Source organism: Podarcis bocagei (assembly GCF_964188305.1).
Source record: "Podarcis bocagei genome assembly, chromosome: 8".
Classification (NCBI taxonomy): Eukaryota; Metazoa; Chordata; class Lepidosauria; order Squamata; family Lacertidae; genus Podarcis; species Podarcis bocagei.
In genome coordinates, this window is record NC_138133.1 from 43,392,765 (window position 1) to 43,416,252 (window position 23,488).

General features: G+C 40.5%; 1 protein-coding gene across 4 annotated transcripts in view; it reads right to left on the minus strand.

The window, feature by feature from the left end:
- The window catches only part of PTPRM (protein tyrosine phosphatase receptor type M), a 407,502-nt gene that overhangs the window by 107,065 nt on the left and 276,949 nt on the right, over window positions 1-23,488 (minus strand). For 2 of the 4 annotated variants that reach the window (XM_081205534.1, XM_081205536.1), the window contains 2 exons: window positions 20,777-20,909; window positions 13,266-13,295 (listed from right to left, as the gene is read on the minus strand). In XM_081205534.1, coding sequence (XP_081061660.1) covers window positions 13,266-13,295; window positions 20,777-20,909 — 163 coding nt within the window. The remainder of the gene's footprint in view (window positions 1-13,265; window positions 13,296-20,776; window positions 20,910-23,488) is intronic. The other 2 variants (XM_081205535.1, XM_081205537.1) reach the window with 1 other exon arrangement.

Sequence of the window (23,488 nt, forward strand, 5' to 3'; positions counted from 1 at the left end):
AATGCTGTGTGTCCCCAAAAACAAAAAGCAGGAAGTCAAATCAGAATTTTAAGCTGAACCTGTAATCTCTCTCCCTTCACAAACATTGTTCCCTCCGGAGCAGGGAGAGGATAGAACGAAGGACGCTCTGCTTTTCCCCTCTTCTTGCCTGGAGGGGAGGGGCTTTCCCTGCTCTTTGTTCCGTTTGAGCAAACACAGTAACGAAACAGAGCGGGTGGGCAGTAAGACCCTGAGGCAGAATGCAGGAAAGCAACCACTTCCTCTTCTTGCCTGGAGGGGAGGGGCTTTCCCTGCTCTTTGTTCCGTTTCAGCAATCGTGAAGCCCGATTTGATTTTTGTCTGATTTTTCGGCTCCAGGGACCACACATTCGCTCCATAACACGCACAGACATTTCCCCTTCCTTTTCAGGAGAAAAAATCTGCGTGTTATAGAGCGAAAAATACGGTAGTTCCTTCCATTGTTGAACAGCTCTTACTGTCAGAAAGTTCTTTGTGATGTGTAGTTGGAATCTCCTTTCTTGTAATTTGAATCCATTGGTTCAGGTCCTACCCTCTAGAGCAAACAATAGGGGATTGTTGCAACATATTGACTTGTATGATAATCTCAAGACACCTTTTTGGCATTTTGAGACAGAGAATATTGACCTATGGAGAAAACTATATGTGACACCTAGCCACACGAAGACCATTCCTGTCTTCTTTTTTGCAAAGTAAATGTACATTTGTTGTATGTAGAAGTCCCACTCCAGGGGCACAATGGGGAAAAGTAACTGGGGAAGGGTGATTTTGATTTTAACCCCCCCCCAAAAAAAAAAAACAAAAAACACACAAACTACCAGAGAGGAATGAGTAGCCTCTACCTTTCCTGTGCCCACACACAATGACTTGCATTGCATTCTGCAAATTCCAAATGTACATTTAGGGTTGTTGCTTTGAAGGTGTTGTGGGAGTCAAGTGAAGTTTGATGCTTGGACCAGCTTTCTGTTATTCAAGACGACAAATCTATATATACTCTGGATAATTTACAAACAAGTCAACATGATCCTGTAAATCCTCTACTGACCATGGTGAGAAGTGATGGGAGTTGTAGTCCAGCAACATGTGGCATGCCAAAGGTTCTCACATCTGCTCTATAGTTGCAATGGACCTAAACATTGCCATCTACAACTTCTGTGGGGGCATTTTGTAAAAATAAATAGTAATTGGGGAAAGTGAACCATACATGGTGAAACTTAAAGTTATGTCATGTGACTGACAATAGCTATTCTTACAGACCACATGCTCAACTACTGCAATATGTTGTTGTTTGACCTTCAAATGAGAGTCTGCTAGAGCAATGTACTTTGTTCTATGCATTTGTATTGCAAACCACTTTTGTGCTTACAAGGAGCAGAGGGAGCCTTCTGTTGAAGCTTCTTAGGGAAAAATAGGCTTGTTTATGGAGTCCTTAACCCTGAATTATCCTCTATTACATTCTTAGGACCTGATTCACCAAGTCTGTTCCAGCTGCTTTGTGCAGCTATGACAAAACAAAGGTATCATAAACCAGACTAAGTGGCCAGTAAAGAATTTTTAATAGCTTATTTGTATCCTCAGAATATCCCAAAGCAGTTGGAACATATTGGTAAATTTTTCTCTTAGGATTTCAGCTTGTATTGTCCTCAACCATAACCTTTAAATTGGGCGCTGTGTGTGTGCGCGCGTGCCAACTTACTGGTATCTTAATATTTATTTGACTTTGGAAATCCTCTGACAGATAACAAAATCTACACTGTGTTTCTAAGAAACAAGCTTTTGTTAAAGTTAAAAAATATTGTTCTTTTAAAAAGAAAATAAATGCAGGCTACATTTTTAAACAGACCACCTTCTGTGAGAGCGAATACTGCTTATGGATACCACTCTGATGGTGGCGGCAGTTGTGGTCTGGCACAATTGATGGAGGGGGGCCAGGAGGAGGCAACCCTGCATGGTCAGGTTAGGCCAGCACTGTCCTCGACTAGTGGGATTGCCCGTCAGTGATTTTAAATACAAATGGGTCACTCAGAGGCCCTGAAGAGTGGTAACAGCCTGTCTTCGGAACTGGCTGGGCTAGTCTTCAGTCTGCTCTGACTGCAGGGCATAAAAGTCCTTAATCAAAAATTTTCGGAGGGAGTGTCCCACCCACAAAATTCCAGGATAAATTCTGCGTAACCCACTAAGGGGGTCCAAGGGTAGGGTTCTCTCTGGAAGTCCAGACTGGGGCTGTTGGGCCACAGAACATCCTTGAATGGCATCCTGATGGGATTTCCCCAATAGATCTGCATCAATGGAGGATATCCTCTCACTAGGACCGACCCTGATGGAAATATCAGTCAGCAATGTCTAAGTCAAATCTGATCTACATCTGCAATCAATAAAGTTATGGCTGATTTTGATCCCAGGCTGGTGTCATGTCTTTCCTTACTGTATTCACACTGCTAATTCACACACACACACAGTCGACCATCACCAGCCTGCTGTGCTGTGGCCCACAAGATAATATGCTACCTTTTGCCTTACACACTGTTCTTTAGGAGAAAGGATATAAAAGTGCCCAATTCCTAACAGCATCACAATGTTGTTACTATTGCACCTTTTACTACTTCAATGGCAGCATACTGTCCAAAAGGGAGGGATGATTCCAACTGTATCTTTGTGCTTGTTGAAGAGCTTTTGATCCATTGGAAGCCTCTGCAAATGGGAGAGAAGAGGGCAGGTGATTTTGCCGGCTGCTTCTTCCTATGTTAAGTCCCCTGCATAACCTTATACACTGATCTGGAGGGTCTTCCAAAACCCCGTAACCAACCTTTTGGGACACAGGGGGTTGCAGGGAGGAGGGGGAATTGGCAAATATCACCTTCCTTTCTCTTCCATTGGAACAAAAGGAAATTGGATTCCACCCACTGTCCATTTTGCTGAGTTAGGAACTCTAAATTTCTGTTTAGTCCTTTCACCATTAGGCATTTTTATGGTATTTACCTAAAGAAATAGCCTGCATTTGATCAAAATATCAGCTTCTATGATATTTTCTACAGTGTATTGGCATGAACAATTGGTGAGAAGAGTCGTGGGAACAGTGTTAGCTCTTGACAGCTATACAGTGGTACCTCGGGTTACATACACTTCAGGTTACATACGCTTCAGGTTACAGACTCTGCTAACCCAGAAATATTACCTCAGGTTAAGAACTTTGCTTCAGGATGAGAACAGAAATCGTGCTCCAGTGGTGCAGCGGCAGCAGGAGGCCCCATTAACTAATGTGATGCTTCAGGTTAAGAACAGACCTACAGAATGAATTAAGTTCTTAACCCAAGGTACCACTGTAGTCAGCTCTCACCTTCCAAGCGGGGGCCAAACACTTCCCACACCCAATTTTTTTTGGGGGGAGGCAGGCCCCCCCAATGTCCAAAAGCTTCAGAGGAGGGGCTAAGCACAGAACCAAGTGTAGTGGGGCTTCAGTTACCAGCTCCTTCTCTTCCTCCTCCTGCCGTGGAGAGGAAGAAGTGGCAAAACAGCCCCTGGTTGGTGGCAGTGGCAGGAGGAGGAGCTGTGGCCATTGAAGCCATGCTGCTGCTGTGTTAGGCTCCATCCCCAGCTCCTCTGATGTCCTGACGTCATGCACCACGTGATGTTGTACCCCCCTTCTCCTTCAGAAGCTGGCACCTCTTCTTCTAAGCATGTTCCAGCAGTCTAGGTTGGACCAATAGTGTTGATAATGCATGGACTATCAGAAATAGGACCTGGCTTGCTTCTTTGAAGTTGTATCCCATACAAATTTTGGTCTGTTTACTTCTTTTGGTATCTAGCATGTTCTCGGGTTCGCGTCTCCGCTCCTCCACATGCAGCTGCTGGGTGACCTTGGGCCAGTCACACTTCTCTGAAGTCTCTCAGCCCCACTCACCTCACAGAGTGTTTGTTGTGGGGGAGGAAGGGAAAGGAGAATGTTAGCCGCTTTGAGACTCCTTAAAGGGAGTGAAAGGCGGGGTATCAAATCCAAACTCTTCTTCTTCTTCTTCTTCTTCTTCTTCTTCTTCTTCTTCTTCTTCTTCTTCTTCTTCTTCTTGAACACCACTACACTCTCCCCTGTGCGGCACAACCCAACTGCTTTCTCCAGACATGTGCAGTGGGTTAAAACAGGTATTTGCTAGGCTATTCATATCTGCCACAGTGATGGGCTTTCACAAAACTGCTGCATGCCTTCTGCAAATCCTTAACATACACTTGTGAAAGAAGAAAAGCTCTCTCTGTAATACCTATGTGCAACGCTATCACACAGTTTGCACCAGCAATGAACACCTTTACAGAGTTCAAAATCCAAGTTCAATTTTTCCAACACAGCAAACCTTTCTTAGTGTACTATTATGATCATCATAACTGGTGTTGTTTAACGTAAGTTCAAACAAGAATGTGGTTACAAACAGATGTTCAAACATGTAAAAATAATATAACTTCCTTTCCGATATTAAGCATAAAATGTTGAGTGAAGGGAATCTGGTGACTGCATCAATGTAATGAGCTCACCATAAATATGTTTTGTTGTGACAGAAGGAAAACTGTACATTTCCTTTTAATTACCTTGAAGGAGTTGGGTAGGGGCTCAGTGGATAGTGTGGGAAGAAGAAGAAGAAGAAGAAGAAGAGTTTGGATTTGATATCCCGCCTTTCACTCCCCTTCAGGAGTCTCAAAGTGGCTAACATTCTCCTTTCCCTTCCTCCCCCACAACAAACACTCTGTGAGGTGAGTGGGGCTGAGAGACTTCAGAGAAGTGTGACTGGCCCAAGGTCACCCAGCAGCTGCATGTGGAGGAGCGGGGAAGCGAACCCGGTTACCCAGATTACGTGACTACCGCTCTTAACCACTACACCACACTGGCTCTCAATGGGAACACCATTTCATGTTTCAGCATTAGTGAAATTAACAGTACATGGATCTGGTTGAAAATCTGGATGGAGATGATTGTCCCTCCCCCATATAAATCAGTATTTTAAACAAATTCTTTAAAGTTAAAGGGATATTCTGATAGCTCAAAATGCTGCTAGTGAGTAAAGAACAATTCAAGCCAGCCCGATACCATTTAAAACAACAACAATCAGCAGAACATAACTGCGGTTATTCTAAACAGATTTCCCCCTTCACATTATCACAAAAATGTCATCCAAACAGTGCTGCATTTTAACTAAGTGGACAGAATGTGTTGGACCTTTTAGCCAGTAGTTATGTTTCTTCCTGTGTGTGATATTTAGAGCCTGAGTAGGCTATAAATCATTCTCTTGCTACAGTCACAACAAATAAATAATTGCTACCACAGACAAGCCAAGAATTTCCTATTCATAAAGTAGTTAGTTTATTTCTAGGCTTTTGTCCAGCAGTTTTTGCCATGATCAGTTATTACTCAACAGATTGAAAGCATCCTAGTCCGTGCTGTGCCTCTTATTTAATAGACAGAGTGCTAAGTGAGGCGTTACACTGGGGTGTGAAAATGGCATCTAATTTATTCCATTTTGTTTGTTTTTCTTGCTTTCCTGTTGACAGTTTCTTATTCCCCTGACAAACAGGAGTTTAAAATCACTATATCTCAGTCTCTTCCGTAAATGGAAGGAGCCTTTACTCACATGGAAGCGTAACTCTAGATTTAATTCAGTGAACCTAATGATGATTGGCAGCTGAATGTCTAAACTGAAGAGTAATATGAAATTCTGTAATAGTCCATTCCCACATGCATATATTCACATTATATTTCAGCCATCAAATGATGAACAGACTGTATAAACCAGTTTGGTTTCACAGGAACATGGCTGCTACAATGAAGTTTTGTAAATACTTTAGCTTTAACGGTGTTCATTCTTTCTCTCTCTCTCTCCCCGCCCCACAAGTTAATCAAAATGTTAGTTACATCCTGTGTCTATCATCTAGTAAGAAAATATCTCAGCTTTGTTCAATCAGATGCCTTCATATATGCATAAAAAACTGAAGTACTCAGCAGTTTGTTCTTGCATGCAAAAGTACCCATGCAATAATTAATGAAAATGTACATAATTACTTTTTTTAACATTTATGAATCAACCCTTAATTTCAATCTGATCCTGGCAAATCATTTATTTTTAGTTTACAAGATGAAAAGCTGGCATGCTTAAAAAAACAACACACACAACCCCCCCCCCAACACTCAAAGGGAAATAAAGAATTGAAAATTCTTGTAGTTGCCACCTGCACGGTGGTCCCAGAATGGAAAGTGGAGGGGGGGGAGAGAGGGGGGGGGAAAGACCGTGCTGCTAAAATTATACAGGCATTTCTAGTTAATTAGATACAACAAGAAGCTGTCAGGCCGTCATGCTGTAAAAATGTTACTTCAACCACCATGACAAGTAATGTGCTTTACTTTTATAGTTATATCATGCTGTGCCCTAGAACACAAAACACAGCACCTGCTATGTGTGGATACTGGCTTCTGAGGTCACAGTAGTTGCACTCTTAAAATGGAAAAGTAGGAGCATACATTGCAATGAATGATAGTATAAGAAACACGCATTGGATTCTAACCTTCAAGTATGCTAGAAACGTGGCAACTCACAGAAAGTACAAAATACACCAAATAACATATAAACCTCTTAACAAAGCTATGGATCGAGGAGTTCTATGGCCAAATGCCCACCCAAGGTTATTGTAAAGATAAAATTGGTAACTTTTGTGCATAGAACCCTGAACTCCTTGGAGAAAAGGTGAGAATAAATAAATATAAATAGGAAGCTAATTTGATGCTGATAAGCCAATTAGATAACTACTTTTCTTTAATAAGCGAAAATAAGAAGCATTACTTTTAGTCTACATTAATATAATGGCATCATGCATTAATAATCTGAATAGCATTTTAAAGAGGATCTATAGCCTAAAGTGAAATATACAATTAATCAAGATTAGCTAGTTTGGGAGTGCTTGCAGTGGATACTAACCTTTTATTTATTGTTGAGGTTAATTTATTTTCCTAAGGTTCACTAGTTTGATCTCATTTGCTTGATTGCCTGATGGCATGACCCTAACAATAACAAAACCTTCCGTAAATAATGCTTCCACTAATGTAACCAATTACATTAAATGACATTTCCAATTTTACATTAATCCCACACTAAAATGAATATCCAGTAAAGCTAGATAGGCAACTACTATGTTATTATTATGGCAGATAACTAAAATGTATTTCAATGAGTCACAAACAGTGCGATACTATTTATGTTTATTTAAGGCTTACTGTCTTCTGGCCGGGGGTGGATTACTGCCTAGTAAGCATATTTATCACTGCAGCCCACATATTCAAACCTAGAAAATAGGCATACTGTAGTATTTCAGGGTGGCCACCACAAAACTGGATGCTTAATAGCTTCCTTTCATTTCCCTTCTACTGTGTTGTTTGCTATGCATTCTTTAAAATATATTGGCTACAGATAATAAGCAAAACAGGTATTTTATTTATTTGATGTATGTTCTTTCAAGGAGCTCAAGGTGGTATACGTGCTCCCCCCCCCCTTATTTCAACCTCACAACCACTTTGTGAGGTGGGTCAATCTAAGAGATAGTGACTGGCCCAAAGCCTAGAAAAGAGTTTAATGATTGAGTGGCGGTTTGAACCCTGGTGTCCCAAGTTCTGGTCTAACACTCTAACCACTATGATACACCAGCTCTGGTAAATATGAAAATTCTGCCCCTTCAGTTGAAGGAAATCAAAGTTATGGTTCAATCTAACTGAATTTGTTTAATATTTCAGATGAAGAAAATCTATTGCAACCTGGCATGAAGTATATCCAAACAGAAGGACACATTATAACAAATAAGCAATAAATAACCAGTGAAAAATAGTAAAATACAAATATTTGGGACCCTAAGGACTAAATACCAGATGCCCTTAACTGCATTGTTCTACCCTTGAGTGGAGGGCTCACTCCCTTCCTCCCCCGACCCTCAACAAAACAAAACCCTGCCTATGTTGACCTTTGATATGGATTGGGACTATGGGATGTAGGTTTTTTTAAAACCCATTGCTCCCATGCAATCAAAATAGAGCCTACAATTCACATGGTAAAAATGGTCCTGTTCGTTAAAGTCCTCAATCCTCCAGGCCAGGGGCCTGATCAGACTCTCTGTGGTGACAATTTGTGGGAGAAGAGAAAGCAATTTTATATTTACCTGTGCAGGATAGGACCTCCTATCCTTAGGGCATGCCTCCAAACTTGGAGCAGACTTTAACATGCACATTGTTATTAAATAAATGAGTTTCCCTGCAGTCTAGGCACCTTATCAGATTTAAAATGGCCTTTCCCTTGAAAGTGTGATTTCAGAATGTGCATCTTGATTTATGTTACGCAGAGGAACAGATAGAGAAGCAGTAGATAAATAGCACCTGACACTGATTTAAACAATTGCTGAATACTTGCATGATAATGTCTACAGGTGCTTTCATTTTTAAAAGACCTGTGGAAGCAGGCCTGGTTCAATACTTGCTTTCTTTTGACTATATTTTTAAGCCTACAATCTAATCTTACATTATATAGATTTTTGCCTTTAGGTCATTGAAAAGTCAATAATAATGATGCTTATAAATTAATTTATCTCTAGCCCAGCATAATAACCCTAATCTGCTATAAATCCAGTTGCCATATTTGCATATCCTGCATTTGCCTTAATTATGCTGTCGCCTAATTAGGAAGCTCAGTCTGGAGAAGAACTCACAAAAACCAATGGTGCAGAAAGCTGAAAAAGAGTTTATTCCACTTCATGGGTTTACAGCTATGGAATCCTATGGCAAAGTGGTTGGAACAGACTCTATTTGTGAGGCAAACAGTGTTAGACAGAAGACACACGGCAATGACCTACCATGCTAATGAAAAGTGATATTGAAATTACTAATTCAGATAAGGGTACACAGATTGCACTTTCTCCAAAGCGCAAAGGCCTGTCACTGAAACAAATGCACAGCCCTGGTTACAATTAATTTGATTCTTGTTCTTTTTAAGGCTCAGCTTGTAGATTTAATTAAAGCTTTCATGCAGTAGGCACATTCAGCAAGTATCTGTGTTTAATGGCTTCTAGTGAGAGAGAAACAGAGAAGGCAAAGCTCCAAGTTAACATGCAATAATAAAATAAAAAAGAAATCCATAGGCACATTACCAGTCTTCCATATACACCTAGATTCAAACACTGTGAAAACATTATTTCAGTAGACTGTTAAGGTGTAACATCAATTGCCAAACACAAGCTGTATAAATGCCTACGAAATACAGGACTCAAAAGGGGAGAGCATGTGGTTCTTTAAATCCCTGCAAAAGCAATTTCAGAAGCAAACATAGGCAAAAGTGTTTGCCCACCGAGCAGAGGTGAAGGGGAGGAATATCGCCCCCCTAATTTTGAGGTAATCAGGACATACAGCAGCAAAAAAGGTAAATGAAACATCCCCCTACCCCAAAAAATCCTGGCACAACCTAATTAACTAATATAAGTTGTGGGCACTTGTCAGCAGCCACATGTTCCCTAAGTCCTATCTAGCCTTGTCTTCTTAGCCTGTCCACTTACATCCCTAGCTTCCAGACTTCCTGAGTTAGACTCATAAGCCGAGGGAAGAGACTCATAGAATAAAACGTGTTTGCAATGTCGCCTAATTTTGGGCAGCAAATTTTAATTTCAATAGACTGACAATCCTCACTATTTCATTATGCAATGTTAATCACTGCCTAGTAATGATATAATGTGTGGAATTCAACGTAGTGCTAAGTGGGATATGTGCTTGGGGAATTCTGCTCACACAAGGGGAGTTATCCCCCTTCTCTTGTACCCCCTAAACTTGTACTGGGTGTCCCCTCAACTCTCCAGAGCATATTTAGTGGGTGGAGGCCACACGGAACGACTTTGTTCTAGTCAGCCCTATCATTAAAAATCATGCCCTGCCCTCCCTTTTCATCTCCTTCTTAAGTGCTGTCATGTCATAGGTACAATGCACATTTTTTCAGACACGAAATCTTCCTCCAAAGAATGAAACAGCAGCTCCACACTGTATAGTTCAGCACTATTACCTGTGGAACAATTTGGGACACCATCTATATAACACAGATCTGGTCCAGCTTGTTTGTTTTTAAATGGGTCAATGCTGTTACCTTCAAACCCAGGAATATGTATGAATGTGTTAGTGAATTTTAAAATAATAAAGTAGTTGAGATTTCATCCCTCCCATGTCTCTTTGACTCCTTAGTAGCTAACAGTTGTTCATCCCACCTTGACAATATATTATTGCAATCATGATGTTGAAAAACAAAACAATAAACCAAAGTGAAGAAATGGCCATGTCTACTCCTTAACCTACATTTCCCCTCACTACCCAGTGGCAATCACCCAAGGAAAGTTTGGTATCTTTTGTACACAAGCTACCCCAACCAGATGTTGCTTAATCATGAGATAGGGCTGTCTTCTCTCCTGTGGCATTACGGCAGGAAAGAAATTCTTTGAAGAGTTGGAGAGGGGGAAAGAATGGGCAGGCTGAGACAATTTACCTAGTGGAAATACAAAAGAGGGCTGACAGATGGTACCTTGGGGTAGATTATCATTAATCTAGTCATAACACCCACCAATAGGGTCAATGAAGGCATTTCATCCAGAGCATATTCTGTAGGGTTTAAAAGGCATTCAAAGGATAAGAGATTCAGAGTTCAAATAAAAATATAATTACACAGGAATGCTAATGCTAGCAGGCTAAATGAACACATTTCACTCCAGAGACAGAAGCATTTTGTTTTAACTTTTCTGAGCTAGCAAGAACTAAAACACAGGAATAAAAAGACATTTGAGTTACTTTTCTCCACCTTTCGCCTTTTTAAAACAAAACAAAACTGTGCACTGATTTGTGTACGTTCACCTCATTCCTCATGGTTCTGCCCTTGGCACTTGGTTCAATATTTCATTAAATCACCCTGAAAACTAACAGCTTAATTTGTTATGAAACTACAGTCCCTAAGCAACATAAATTACCTACCAAGTTGTGGCTTCGCCATGCAGTGTAACTTAGCCTTAAGCAACATTTCTGTACACAAAGAGTGTGCAAACCGTAATGAGGTGGGCACAGTCACAATGATACTTCAGATGTTCAGGAATCATGGAATAAAATAGAATGACACCCGCCATCGAAGCCTCCACAAGACGTTTTCTGTCTTTTCCCCACATGCTGTCAGTGCCCAAGGTAATCCAATACTTCCTTTCATGCACTGCATTCAAGGAGCAGTCTGCTAGCTCTTTTTTATAGCCATTTAAAAGCTTAGCAGAATATAAAATCCTTCCCCACAAGCTTTTCTACTGCACCCTTTATTTTTCTCTGGGAATGTGCTATATACAAATAATTTCTTAACATCCCAACTGTTTCTGCGCCACAGGAGTGCAACTATCTTTGTTCTATTATTCAAAGAGATTTGGGCCAAGAGCGTAAAAGCCTGCAATTGAGGCTGATTTTCATTTCATAGAATCGTAGAGTTGGAAGGGATCCCAAGGGTCATCTAGTCTAACCCCCTACATTCCAGAAATTAACTTTACTGGGTCATTTATTTCACATACTGGAATTGTCCCCAGGGGCGCCAACAGCAATTTCAGTGGACGGGGCCCTCTGTTGCGTTCACAAAAGAAGACTCAAATTGGCATAAAATCTGCACACACTATTTGTATTTTCATATTTGAAAAGGTTCAACCTGTTTAATTTCTGCTTGCTAGACAGCTGTTAAAGATCCCAGTTCTCCCCAATGCCCACACTAAACCATGCACAGAACTCAAATGTCATTAGTTATTACCAGGGCTTTTTTTCACCTGGTACTCCCTGGAACTCAGTTCAGGCACCTCTCAAGTGGGCACCATTGCCGTTCTAACAAAGGAGGTGTTCGAGTTCTGGCACCTCTTTTTCTAGAAAAATAACACTGGTTATTACTATAGGTCTTTCACCAATTAATCTTTTAGTATGTGAACTGCCCTGAGCTATAATCATCATCATCATCATCATCATCATCATCATCAACTCTTAGGCTGGGAATGCTTCATCCAGGCATGGATTTCAGATAAGATGGGGGTCAAAAGGTGTACAACCACACAGATGTTCACGCTTTGATAAATTGAAGATTTTAAAAATGTTTTAAAAGGAAGTTGTGTATTTTAAGGTAAATTGTTGCAGTTATTTATTAATATCTCATGCCTCCTCTCACCCCTCCATGCTTGATTCATACATTTCACTCTTGCTGTACAGGAGCAGGAGTAGGAAACCTTGTGCAGGGCTATGCCATTGTGAGAATGCCAGGAGAGCTCTGCTAAAGGTCCATCGAGATCATCACTCCATTTCCAAAAGTGGTTTGTCAGATTTCACTGGTATTCTTCTATGTGCTCCATAAAGGCAACAACCCTCCTCCCAAGGAGGATTATCTACAAATTAACTACCATAAATGCTTACTATACAGTTATGGTTCATGCACTATGTACTTGCCTATAGATTTTCTTCAGAAAGAAATGAACAGGCAGGTCATCCCGACAGACAATGCCGTACAAACACTCCTGCTCTATTTAAAATTTGGTCCTCTTTAAAAATAACAGCGAACAAGTAAACATAACCTTGTGAACACGCCCTTTTGATTTCAAATAGAAAATACCCTCTTACCTACTATGTACGTCTCATTCTCTGGGATCAACACAGCACAACTATGTGTTACAGAATATGCAACATTTAAGCAGCATTTTATTTATGAATTGGATTAAAATGTATACAGCAATGGATGTATGGTAAATGGCTGCACATGTACATACATCACTAGATTTTCAACAAGGACAAAAAATTAAAAACAACAACTCTATGCCCACTTACTTGGGAATAAGCCCTTTGAACTCAGTTGGGCTTGTTTCTAAGTAAACATGCATAAGATCTGGATCCAAGTATTTTATTTAAAGGTACCCTAAACTTGGTTTTGTTTTCTGAAATCCTAATAATGGTGCTTGTATTTTCCTAATATTTTTGATGAGGAAAAAAAAATTACAACACTTTTAACACACAGTACGTGGCAAAGGAAACCTAAAGGAAACGTGGATTTGAATACAATGACATGAAGATGTTTGGTTTCAAGCGAGGCAGAAAAGTGTTTCAAGTTTCACAAAGGAAGTTTGAATCATTAGTATTCACTATTCATGCACAGAGGAACAACATGGCAGAAAGCATGTCTCTGATGATGCACAAGTAAGTTACTTACAGGTAATAAGTGTAGGAGTGATAGCTTCTTCTGCCATGATGGTGGAAGGATTTAGGCAGTGGAGGAAAAGATGAAATGGAAGGAAAGAAAAGCCAAATATTAATGTATGAAAAAATCAAGATGAGACTAGAACTGGAGAAACAAATGAAAAGGTAGCAAGAATGCATCTCAGAAATATCATGCAGCACATTTGGAACAGACAGGTGACATATCCAATCTTTACAAAAGCTTCAGCAATTCCTCACTGAGATTTTTTTAAACACACTTTACCACACATCTAATAGCCATGACTAACAAGGAAATGTCTCCTACACATATATAATACATAACACAGACACACACATGTTAATTCATTAACCATGCTTTCATTTCACATCATAATATTTCCTTTAGGAAGGACAGCATGCCACCTCTAAAACATCACTAAGGAAATTAGAAACAGTAAAATTTCAAAAGTTTTTTGTTTTGCCAGCGTACTGTGGGTTATTTGATACTGAGTACCCTTCTTAAATTTTCTTTCTTTGTAAGTCAACTATGCTGCAACACTATGCACAGCTCCACTTGCTCAGATATGCCAATAAATCTTAGGAGCATGGCACCGTGGGCTGGCTGTTTACCCCCACAATCTAGTTGGGAATGCAATATAAAAATATAAGTTTTGCATGCAAATGTATGTTTAATGAAAAATAAACAAAGTCTTTCAACTCCCCCCCCCCAATGTTTTTCCAAAACATTCTTGCCTTATATGAATATGCTTACTTTACAATTACGGTTTTATTCTTGCTTTAGGAAAATCAAATTAGTCCCATACAATGACTAAAAAAGAGAGCTTGGCTGCCTGGCCAAGTGTCCATGGGTGCGACCTCTCTGACACTGTTGCCCTTATTGGTAGGGTTACTAATGGTGGTGACAACAGCCCCGTGGCCTCTGGCAATAACGACAAGCCGCCCACCATTTTAGTTGCTTACAGTGCTATGACAAAGGTTGGCTCCATCGCACTGTGGGGAAAAATACTGACAAAAGGCTTGCAACCCTCCACTACTGCTCTAGGCAAGGCTGAGAGGTGAGCAGGCCAAGGCCTAAGTGTATTCACGGAGCCCTGGAGTTTTCCAAGGATGTTGGGCCTGCTAAAAACCCAGTGCAGTTCTGTCTGAAGTAGGGGTAACCTACATGGTAGCCTCCAGGTGGTGTTGGATTATACCTACCATCATATATTATTATTGGCTGTGTTGGCTGAGGCTGATGGGAACTGAAGTCCAATAATATCTGGAGGGCACCGGGTTGGCTATCCTTGGTCTAGAGCAGCCTTTCTCAACCTTGCGTTCCTAGATGTTGTTAGAGACCACAACTCCCATCACCCCTGACCACTGACTATGAGAGTAAAGGGGAAGCAAAGTACCATATTTTTCGCTCTATAACACGCACCCGACCATTACACGCACGTAGTTTTTAGAGGAGGAAAATCCGTAGGCATGCCACCCGTAGGCATTCCCTCCATAACACGCACAGACATTTCCCCTTACTTTCTAGGAGGAAAAAAGTTAGTGTTATGGTGCAAAAAATACGGTACATATATATATACAAATTGGTGCTTCTGCACCCGTTAATTTGCCACAGTTCTGTCCTCCCCACCCCCCGAACAAAGTGAAGAGATTCTTTACATTATGGACCAAACAGCCTATCCAACTAATGTCTATATTCTGAGCCAAGAAAACATAGTCATATGCTATAAAGCAGTACAACCGTCTCTGTATTTCTGCTCTACTGATGACCTCTTTTATACAGTAGTGCAAAAAAAGAAGAAACAGCATTTTATAAAGCAGCAAAATAATTAGGAAAACTTGCTAAATTAAGGGTCAAATAGCGGCAAGGTACAAAAATACAAATAAGTACTGTAAGTATGGTAATTTCTGCAGCATAGTTTTTGTTTGCTTGCTTGTTATGGTAAAAACAAAAACAAAAGAGCCCTACATCCCTTTCCATAAATAGGTCTTACAAAGGACTACAGCTAATGTTAACTTGCCTCTAGCTACATGCTTCAGGCATCCCTTTGAAAATGAGGCTTTCATCAAGTTTTCTCTCTCATCTTCTTTGCCTGTAGAAATGTTTGCTAGTTTTCTATTCTTATTTTTCTGATGCTAACCGTATTGTTTAAAGAAGTGAAGTGCTTAATATTTAATCACATGTGGTATATTTGCTCAATGTACACCTGTTCTAATTCTGTTTAAAAGGAGAATGCAATGTGCTGTTTTGGTAGGAAAGCTGCTGTTATAGGTGCTCTTGCAGCAAAACCCAGCAAAACTTGAACAAGGAGTAAGTCCTATGGAAATAATTCTGCCTACCTACAAGGATAGAACAAGAGGGTATGGTTGTTCTGGTGAATAAATATTGTAACATTTCCTCATTTTGAGTCCCATGACAAAACAATCCCTATTTTTTAACATAAGTTGTAATGACAGCATTATAACATAATTGGTATAAATGCAACCGTGCTTCTAAATTTTGTACAGCAATTTCAGAAACAACAATAAATATAATTAATCAGTGCGATATTGTCTGGATGAAAAATTCTGCTAAGAATTTATTGAGATAAATGATTGCATATTTTAAAAAAATATAGTTGAAATCAGGTGCTTTAATTTCAACAAATGGATCCCATCACTCTTTGATGTTACAGAAGAAAAATGAAGAGGAAACGGCTCCAGATATTTTTATACAGTAGTTACACTGATGTTACATTCCAGGGATGGGGCATAAAGCCAAAATCACATATAGACAAAACACATTGGGTGCAATGGCAGATGGCATAGCTTGGGGAGCGGGGCTGGGGGACCGTGGCCCAGTGTTTTTGTTTTGAGGGGGCACAACCAGGCGCCCCTACAACAGGAATCCCTCACTGGAGACTGACTCCTGAGTGCGAGGGAGCTACAGAGACAACACGGCAGCCGGGCGCCACCAGCCACAGCTCCACTCCTGGGTCAAGCCTGACCCAGGAGTGGAGAGAGGCTGCAGCACCTGAAGCACTCGATCGCGACAGGCCCTGCCCCCCTCAGGGGTGTGTCCCAGTTGCCATTAGCTTATGCTCTGCCAGTGGGTGAGACTGCTGAAATCTTTTTCTCTGCACGCTTGTCCCTTTTCTGCCTCCTTTTATTTATTTATTATTATTTTGTCCAGCACGTAAAGCTAAATGCACACAAGTTAACCGTGCATAAGCTGTGGGTCTACTGTACTGAATCTTTATAATAAAATCATGAGGTTTTATATCTGATAATCCTTTACAATTACTGCTGAACAATTCTACAGTATAACAGACTGAAAAATACTGTTTTGCATGTGGTTAATGAAAGATTCACAACAGCAAGGCTGACAAAAATACCAAATTACAGTGGTACCTCCGGTTACGGACAGGATCCGTTCCGGAGGCCTGGCCGTATCCTGAAAAATCCGTAACTGGAGGAGCCCTTCTGCGCATGCGTGCTACGCACAGATCGCTTCTGCACATGTGCATGGCAAAACCCGGAAGTATACACTTCTGAGTTTGCCACATTCACAACCCGAAGATTACATATCCAGAGGGTTATGTAACCCGAAGTACCACTGTACTTAGCGAAGATGCTGGTATCATATAGGTGTTGACCCTTATTTGTATTTAATCTAGTCATATTTAGGTCACAATTCACATTGCTCTTTTGGGGCCTAGGATATTCTGTATTCCCAAGAGGAATTCTGAACTATCACAAACTGGTTTTGAAACGTCCAACTTTCAAAACCTTATTGCGTTGCAGCATGAGATTTATTTTTTTAAAAAAAGAAATAAATGAGCCGAAATCTCTACTTGGCACACTCAGTTACACTGCTTAACTATTTTAAGCACATGCTCTAGAAAGCAAAATGGCAAGGAAAGAGTTGTACTTTTGTGGTTCGTATTTGAAATTTTGAAAAAAAATATTTTTTTTAAAATGTCCAATGTTGTAAATGATCTGCTAAGCATGGCTTCTTTATAGAAGGACTAATAAAAACAAAGCAGTTCATGGTGGCCTGCTCCAGATGTTCTAATAAGAAGTATACAGTGGTACCTCGGGTTACAAACACCTTGGGTTACGAACGCTTTTGGTTACAGACTCCGCTAACCTGGAAGTGGTACAGAAATCGCGCATCGGTGGTGCGGTGGCAGCGGGAGGCCCAATTAGCTAAAGTGGTACCTCAGGTTAAGAATGGACCTCCGGAACAAATTAAGTTCATAACCAGAGGTACCGCTGTACATGATTAAATATACAAAAGATGTTATTCCAGTGCTTCAAATTTGAAAGAAAATTATATCTTGTTTTAAGCTTCATATTCAAAAGTGCTGGCCTAATGAGCACAGCAACTCTTCATGGTAGGCCTTGCTCCTATGAGGCAATTATGGAGGTTGGAGGTCCCCACCTTCCCACAGTGCCTAAATCTATTCCTGCCCTGGTTCCTTCCTAAGCAATCTGAGACTACATCACTATACCCTCTGCTCCTCCCTGTTCAAACCTCCTCAGGTCCTGGGAGACCAGGGGGGAGGGGAGCTTGACACAGCAGGAGGGGGAAACCCCCTAGCTTCTTCAACAGCCTGACTCATCTCTCTTTTTTTATAAGATATTTATTGCAAATTTTAAACAAAGAAAAATATAACAAACAGAAGAAAGCACAGAAAAACAGAAAAATAAACATAGAATAGATAAAATACAGCGAAAACAACTGTCCATAAATCATACTTCCATAACCTTTGGACTTCCTCACATCACCCTTTCCTGCGTTCTCAATAATAAAATTATAAGCAGCAATTTATTGCCTTATTTCAATTCTTATTTTGTAGTTCTCAAATATTATGTCTCAGACTTTAAATATTTTTATCGAATACTTAACTGCTTAGTTTAAACATAATATTACTTCAAGTTTCGTCTTTTTCTTAAACATCACTTATTCTCATATTCTTTCAACTAAATTGCTGATGCCATGTTGTTTTCTATCGTGCATTTTCTTAACATTCATACAACTTATAATATTTTTGTAAATAATCCTTGAACTTTTTCCAATCCTCTTCCACTGTCTCTTCTCCCAGGTCTCGTATTCTGCCAGTCATTTCTGCCAACTCCATATAGTCTACAGCCTGACTCATCTCTGCCTCTTGACCTCCCTTTGTCTCCTGCTTCTGTTTCTGGACTTCTTTCTGCTACAGACTCTCCCTGCTCACTAAACACTGTTACCTCTTCAACATCCAACACCTTCTTCTCTCTCTTACCACTCATTATCATCCCACCAGCAATCCCTGAGCTCTGAGTCTTCATCCCCTGGGGAATCCCCAGCTGGTACCTCTCACCATTCGTTGGTGTCCAGTCAGTCAGTGACAGCTAATAGTGCATAAAAAGGCCCCATGTGCTGCCTGTGGAAAATGAAGAATCTTAACCACAACTTTTCTTTAGAATAATAAAATTTGGCCCAGTTCAATCCGTAATGCTAGTTCATCGTTGATACATTTATTTCTTTATATAGATTTTAAGGCTACAACATGCCAAAAATAATTTCTACATCTTTTTATGAATGCAGTACTTTATATTTCTTTCCGACACTAAACGAGGGAGGGTTGCCTGGTGCCTTCATTACATATCTTTAGGTGCTGGGTGGAAATGTTGTCTATCACCAGACCTTTGGTTGAGTAACATTCTATGGCCTCTTAAATGTGTTTGTGGGAGGGAGGTTATTGGTTTGTTTTTGTTTTATTATGTATTTTGTGTTCTCATTTTGTATTTTTATGTTGCGAACCACGCTGTAATCTTCAGAAAGATAATAATAATAATAATAATAATAATAATAATAATAATAATAATAAACAAACTCAGATTTTGCATCTGCTTTTCACAGAGGTTCTTTTGCTCTTCTAGCTGCTTTCTTCACAAGTTTCCTCTGTTACCTTATGACACTGAATTCCATCTGGTTCACAGTCATGCCATAGGAACCATTTTAATATGCAGGTGACTTAAATGTACTTGTGTTTTTCAAACCTAGCTCTATTGATAGATCGTTTCATACCTGGAACTCTGTAAGGTCTTTCGCAAGTATATCTGAGTTCATTTAAGGAACTTGAGGCCTGGAGAAATTGCAGTGGTGTGCACTGCACACAAGAAGCCTACAACTGCAAAGGATCAAGCATTCTAAGTACAAACATTCAGATATTTTTCATACCAATCATATTCTATCAACTCAGAGCTTCATTGACAAATGAACCTAAGCAAATTCAAAGTAAAGAATGAATAATATTGGCCCAATCTTCTACTGTAGTTTGCAATATGCTCTTACTAGTTCCACGGCGAAAACGATTCCCTCGCTTCCACTCCCAAATGTATTACCTTGATGTCAGGTAGATTTTGCAGGACATTATAATTTTTGAGTACAATCAAAACTTCCACAAGCTTGTAATGTTTGCTCAGAACAGGGCCATCTGGCTTTCACTCACTTAAATGCAGTGGCTGAACCTACCCTAGGTTAACTTCAGCATTATAACAATATACAGTGGTACCTCGGGTTACATATGCTTCAGGTTACAGACTCCGCTAACCCAGAAATAGTACCTCGTGTTAAGAACTTTGCTTCAGGATGAGAACAGAAATCGTGCTCCAGCGGTGCAGCGGCAGCAGGAGGCCCCATTAGCTAAAGTGGTGCTTCAGGTTAAGAACAGTTTCAGGTTAAGAATGGACCTCCGGAACGAATTAAGTACTTAACCTGAGGTACCACTGTAATCATTTCACTTGTTTTCACTGAGGAAAATATACACAGCAAATTGTGGGCAAATACTTCAAACTGCAGTCTTCAAAATTCCACTCTTACAATTCTGTCCGGCTTGGATCCAGAAGTGTCATTTTGATCATGGACGGAGTTGTCTTTTGGTGCAGGGCTATTCTTTTCACTAAAACACTGTGTCAGAAAAGCCAAACTAACTCCAAAAATATTGTTCGGCTTGTGTAACTGTTTACACAGCACCTTGCAAAAGCAGAAGCATGACAACTACTATTATGGTCTGGCACAAACCCTTCAGCACTTTTCCAATTTACCTTCTTTTCACAGTTCTTTGGATACAATGCTATATATTGGTTCCAAACAGTGTCTGTTGGACATATATATTCTCTCTCTCTCTCTCTCTCTCTCTAATTTTCGCCTTAGCTCTTAGATTGAGTGGGGCTACACATAAACATTATCCTTATGCCATTTGGGCTGATTGTACAGTATACAGTGCAAGAATCCCCAACTGCAGGGTGCTTTAATAAAAAGGCGCTAACATTAATTTACTAAGAATGCTGCTGCAGGAGGAAAGAGTCAGATATCACAATTCATTCAACACTAGCAAGGCTTTAGGGAGAATAAGCAGCATATCTTTTCAAACTGTCCATAAGAGTAGCCAGAAACTTTGCATCTGTTTTACTGAGAACTGCTGCAGGAGATGCTTCAACACAAATATGCAGACACAGAAAGATTTATTAACTACTCACCTTTTCTTCATAACCAACACAACCCCAAGAAATATAATAACGAACAGCAAGATTCCTGCGATTACTCCAGCAATTTTAACGGTGTGGTCTGTTTGATTCTCTGGTTCAGGGTCTGGTTTCCTAGTTGCTGCACCTACAAAAACACATTTTTAAAAGAGAGGAGAAAATAATTAAGACATTGCATGGTTTTTTCTCGTAATATTTGACATCATCTTAATCGTCATCAAAGCTGGCAGACACCAAATCATTGATTTCTTATAATATATTCATATGCGATGAGACAAATCCAATTGTTCATAACCCTATACCAAATTCTGATGCTATACCCACACTGTACCCTATTCTCACACACCAATTTTCTATATTTTTATTATCTGTGTTACCCTCCCTGTTGGCCTTGCTATTTAAAAACTTGCTAACAAACACAATAACTATCATAATCCCCTATCCAAATTTGATTTGCTGAAACATTTTCTGCAATTATTTTTCATAAATGAAGCAGTAATTCTTTAACATATTAGCTTAAACACCTGGAAATGTGAGATAAGCTCATTTACCATGCATTTTACCAGCAACTGTTTTGTTTTTACACAATAGACTTTTTTTTGCCTTTGGAAATCTAAATCTAGGTCACATCTGGTAGGCAAAAGACTCCTTCTAAGCAATTTATTCACAAAATGGAAGCAGCTGATGATCACACCACTGGCACCCACATTAAATATCTGTTTAAATGAGATAACCAGTGCCTTACAGCAGCCACGGTCTTCAGCTTTTATAGCCGCTTCTTTACAAAAAAAAAAAAAAAAAGAGTAATGTTTGTTCTGTTTACTGTATAATGTGACGGAACATCAGAATCCATGTCTCATGAAACATCCATTTTCTACGGTAAATAATTTTAGCATGAAAACTGTTAAGGATGCATTATTCAATTCACCATGCTGACCCCCTTAAAGGACTTCTGACTTTTTAATCAAAATATGACAGTATTCATCATTCGAAGCACCATGTCACCTTCACAAGGTAGACAGACAATCCTGGAAACAAGTCTGATTTATAAGCTCCCTCATTAAAGTTCCTTTGGACTGACATGGGTATGGGCGGGGAACAAGTAAAATGTAATTAAACTTTTAACGTTTGGGGACCAGCACACTCCTGTTTTCATCAAGGTCTTTGAAAGCTCTGATTAAGTTCTAACTTTTTTTTTTATTTGCCTAGAAACCATGGTAATGAATAATCAACTCAGGGAGGGTTTTTCATTGCTCAGTATCAAATGATGCCAAATTTTCAAGGGTACTCAAATTCTCACTCAGACAAACAAGGGTCAGATTTCCAAAACCTCTACTGTCAAAGTTTATAGCTGAATTTTTACAAAGTGGTTGCCACATTAGGTGAACATATCTTTCTGTATCTATTTTAGTGGCTATTAACGAGCCGGTCACTACTTGATCATCCCTCTAATAATAATAATAATAATAATAAATTTTATTTATATCCCACCCTCCCCAGCCGAAGCCGGGCTCAGGGCGGCTAACAACACTAAAATAGTGCAACATTATAAAAACATTATAAAAATTAATTAAAATCAAAATTGATGGCAACCATAAACTAAAGTTCTGTAAAGATTGCCAAAGGAGGGAGTCAGTCTGCGCCCTGACCAAAGGCCTGGTGGAACAGCTCTGTCTTGCAGGCCCTGCGGAAAGATGTCAAGTCCTGCAGGGCCCTTGTCTCTTGTGACAAAGCGTTCCACCAGGTTGGAGCCGCAGCCGAAAAAGCCCTGGCTCTAGTTGAGGCCAGCCTAACCTCTCTGTGGCCTGGGACCTTCAAGATGTTTTTATTTGAAGACCGTAAGTTCCTCTGTGGGGCATACCAGGAGAGGTGGTCCCGTAGGTAAGAGGGTCCTAGGCCGTATAGGGCTTTGAAGGTTAAAACCAGCACCTTAAACCTGATCCTGTATTCCACCGGGAGCCAGTGCAGCTGGTATAGCACTGCGTGAATGTGACCCCGCAGCGAGGACCCCGTGAGGAGTCTCGCCGCGGCATTCTGCACCCGCTGGAGTTTCTGGGTCAGTCTCAAGGGCAGCCCCACGTAGAGCGAGTTACAATAATCCAGTCTGGAGGTGACCGTCGCGTGGATCACAGTGGCTACGTCAGGGCAAGAGAGGTAAGGAGCCAACTGCTTAGCTTGGTGGAGATGAAAAAATGCCGCCTTTGTTATAGCTGCAATCTGTGCCTCCATGGAGAGGGAGGTATCGAAGATTACACCCAAACTCTTAACGGACGGTGCTGGCACTAATTGCACCCCCGCAAGAGATGGGAGTTGCCCCCTCAATCCCATATCGTCCCGTCCCAGCTAGAGGACCTCTGTCTTTGAAGGATTTAACTTCAACCGGCTCCCACGTAACCATCCAGCGTAACCATCCAGCCACAGCTTCCAAGCATCTGATCAGTGTGTCTGGGGCCGAGTCAGGATGGCCATCCATCAACAGATAGAGTTGGGTGTCATCAGCATACTGATGGCAGCCCAGCCCAAAACTCCGGACAAGCTGGGCGAGGGGGCGCATAAAAATGTTAAAAAGCACCGGGGAGAGTATCGCACCCTGGGGCACTCCACACACCAAGGAGTGGTGCGATGACAATTCCCCCCCAAGCGCCACCCTCTGTCCCCGACCAGAGAGAAACGAGCGCAGCCATTGAAGGACTGTGCCCTGGATCC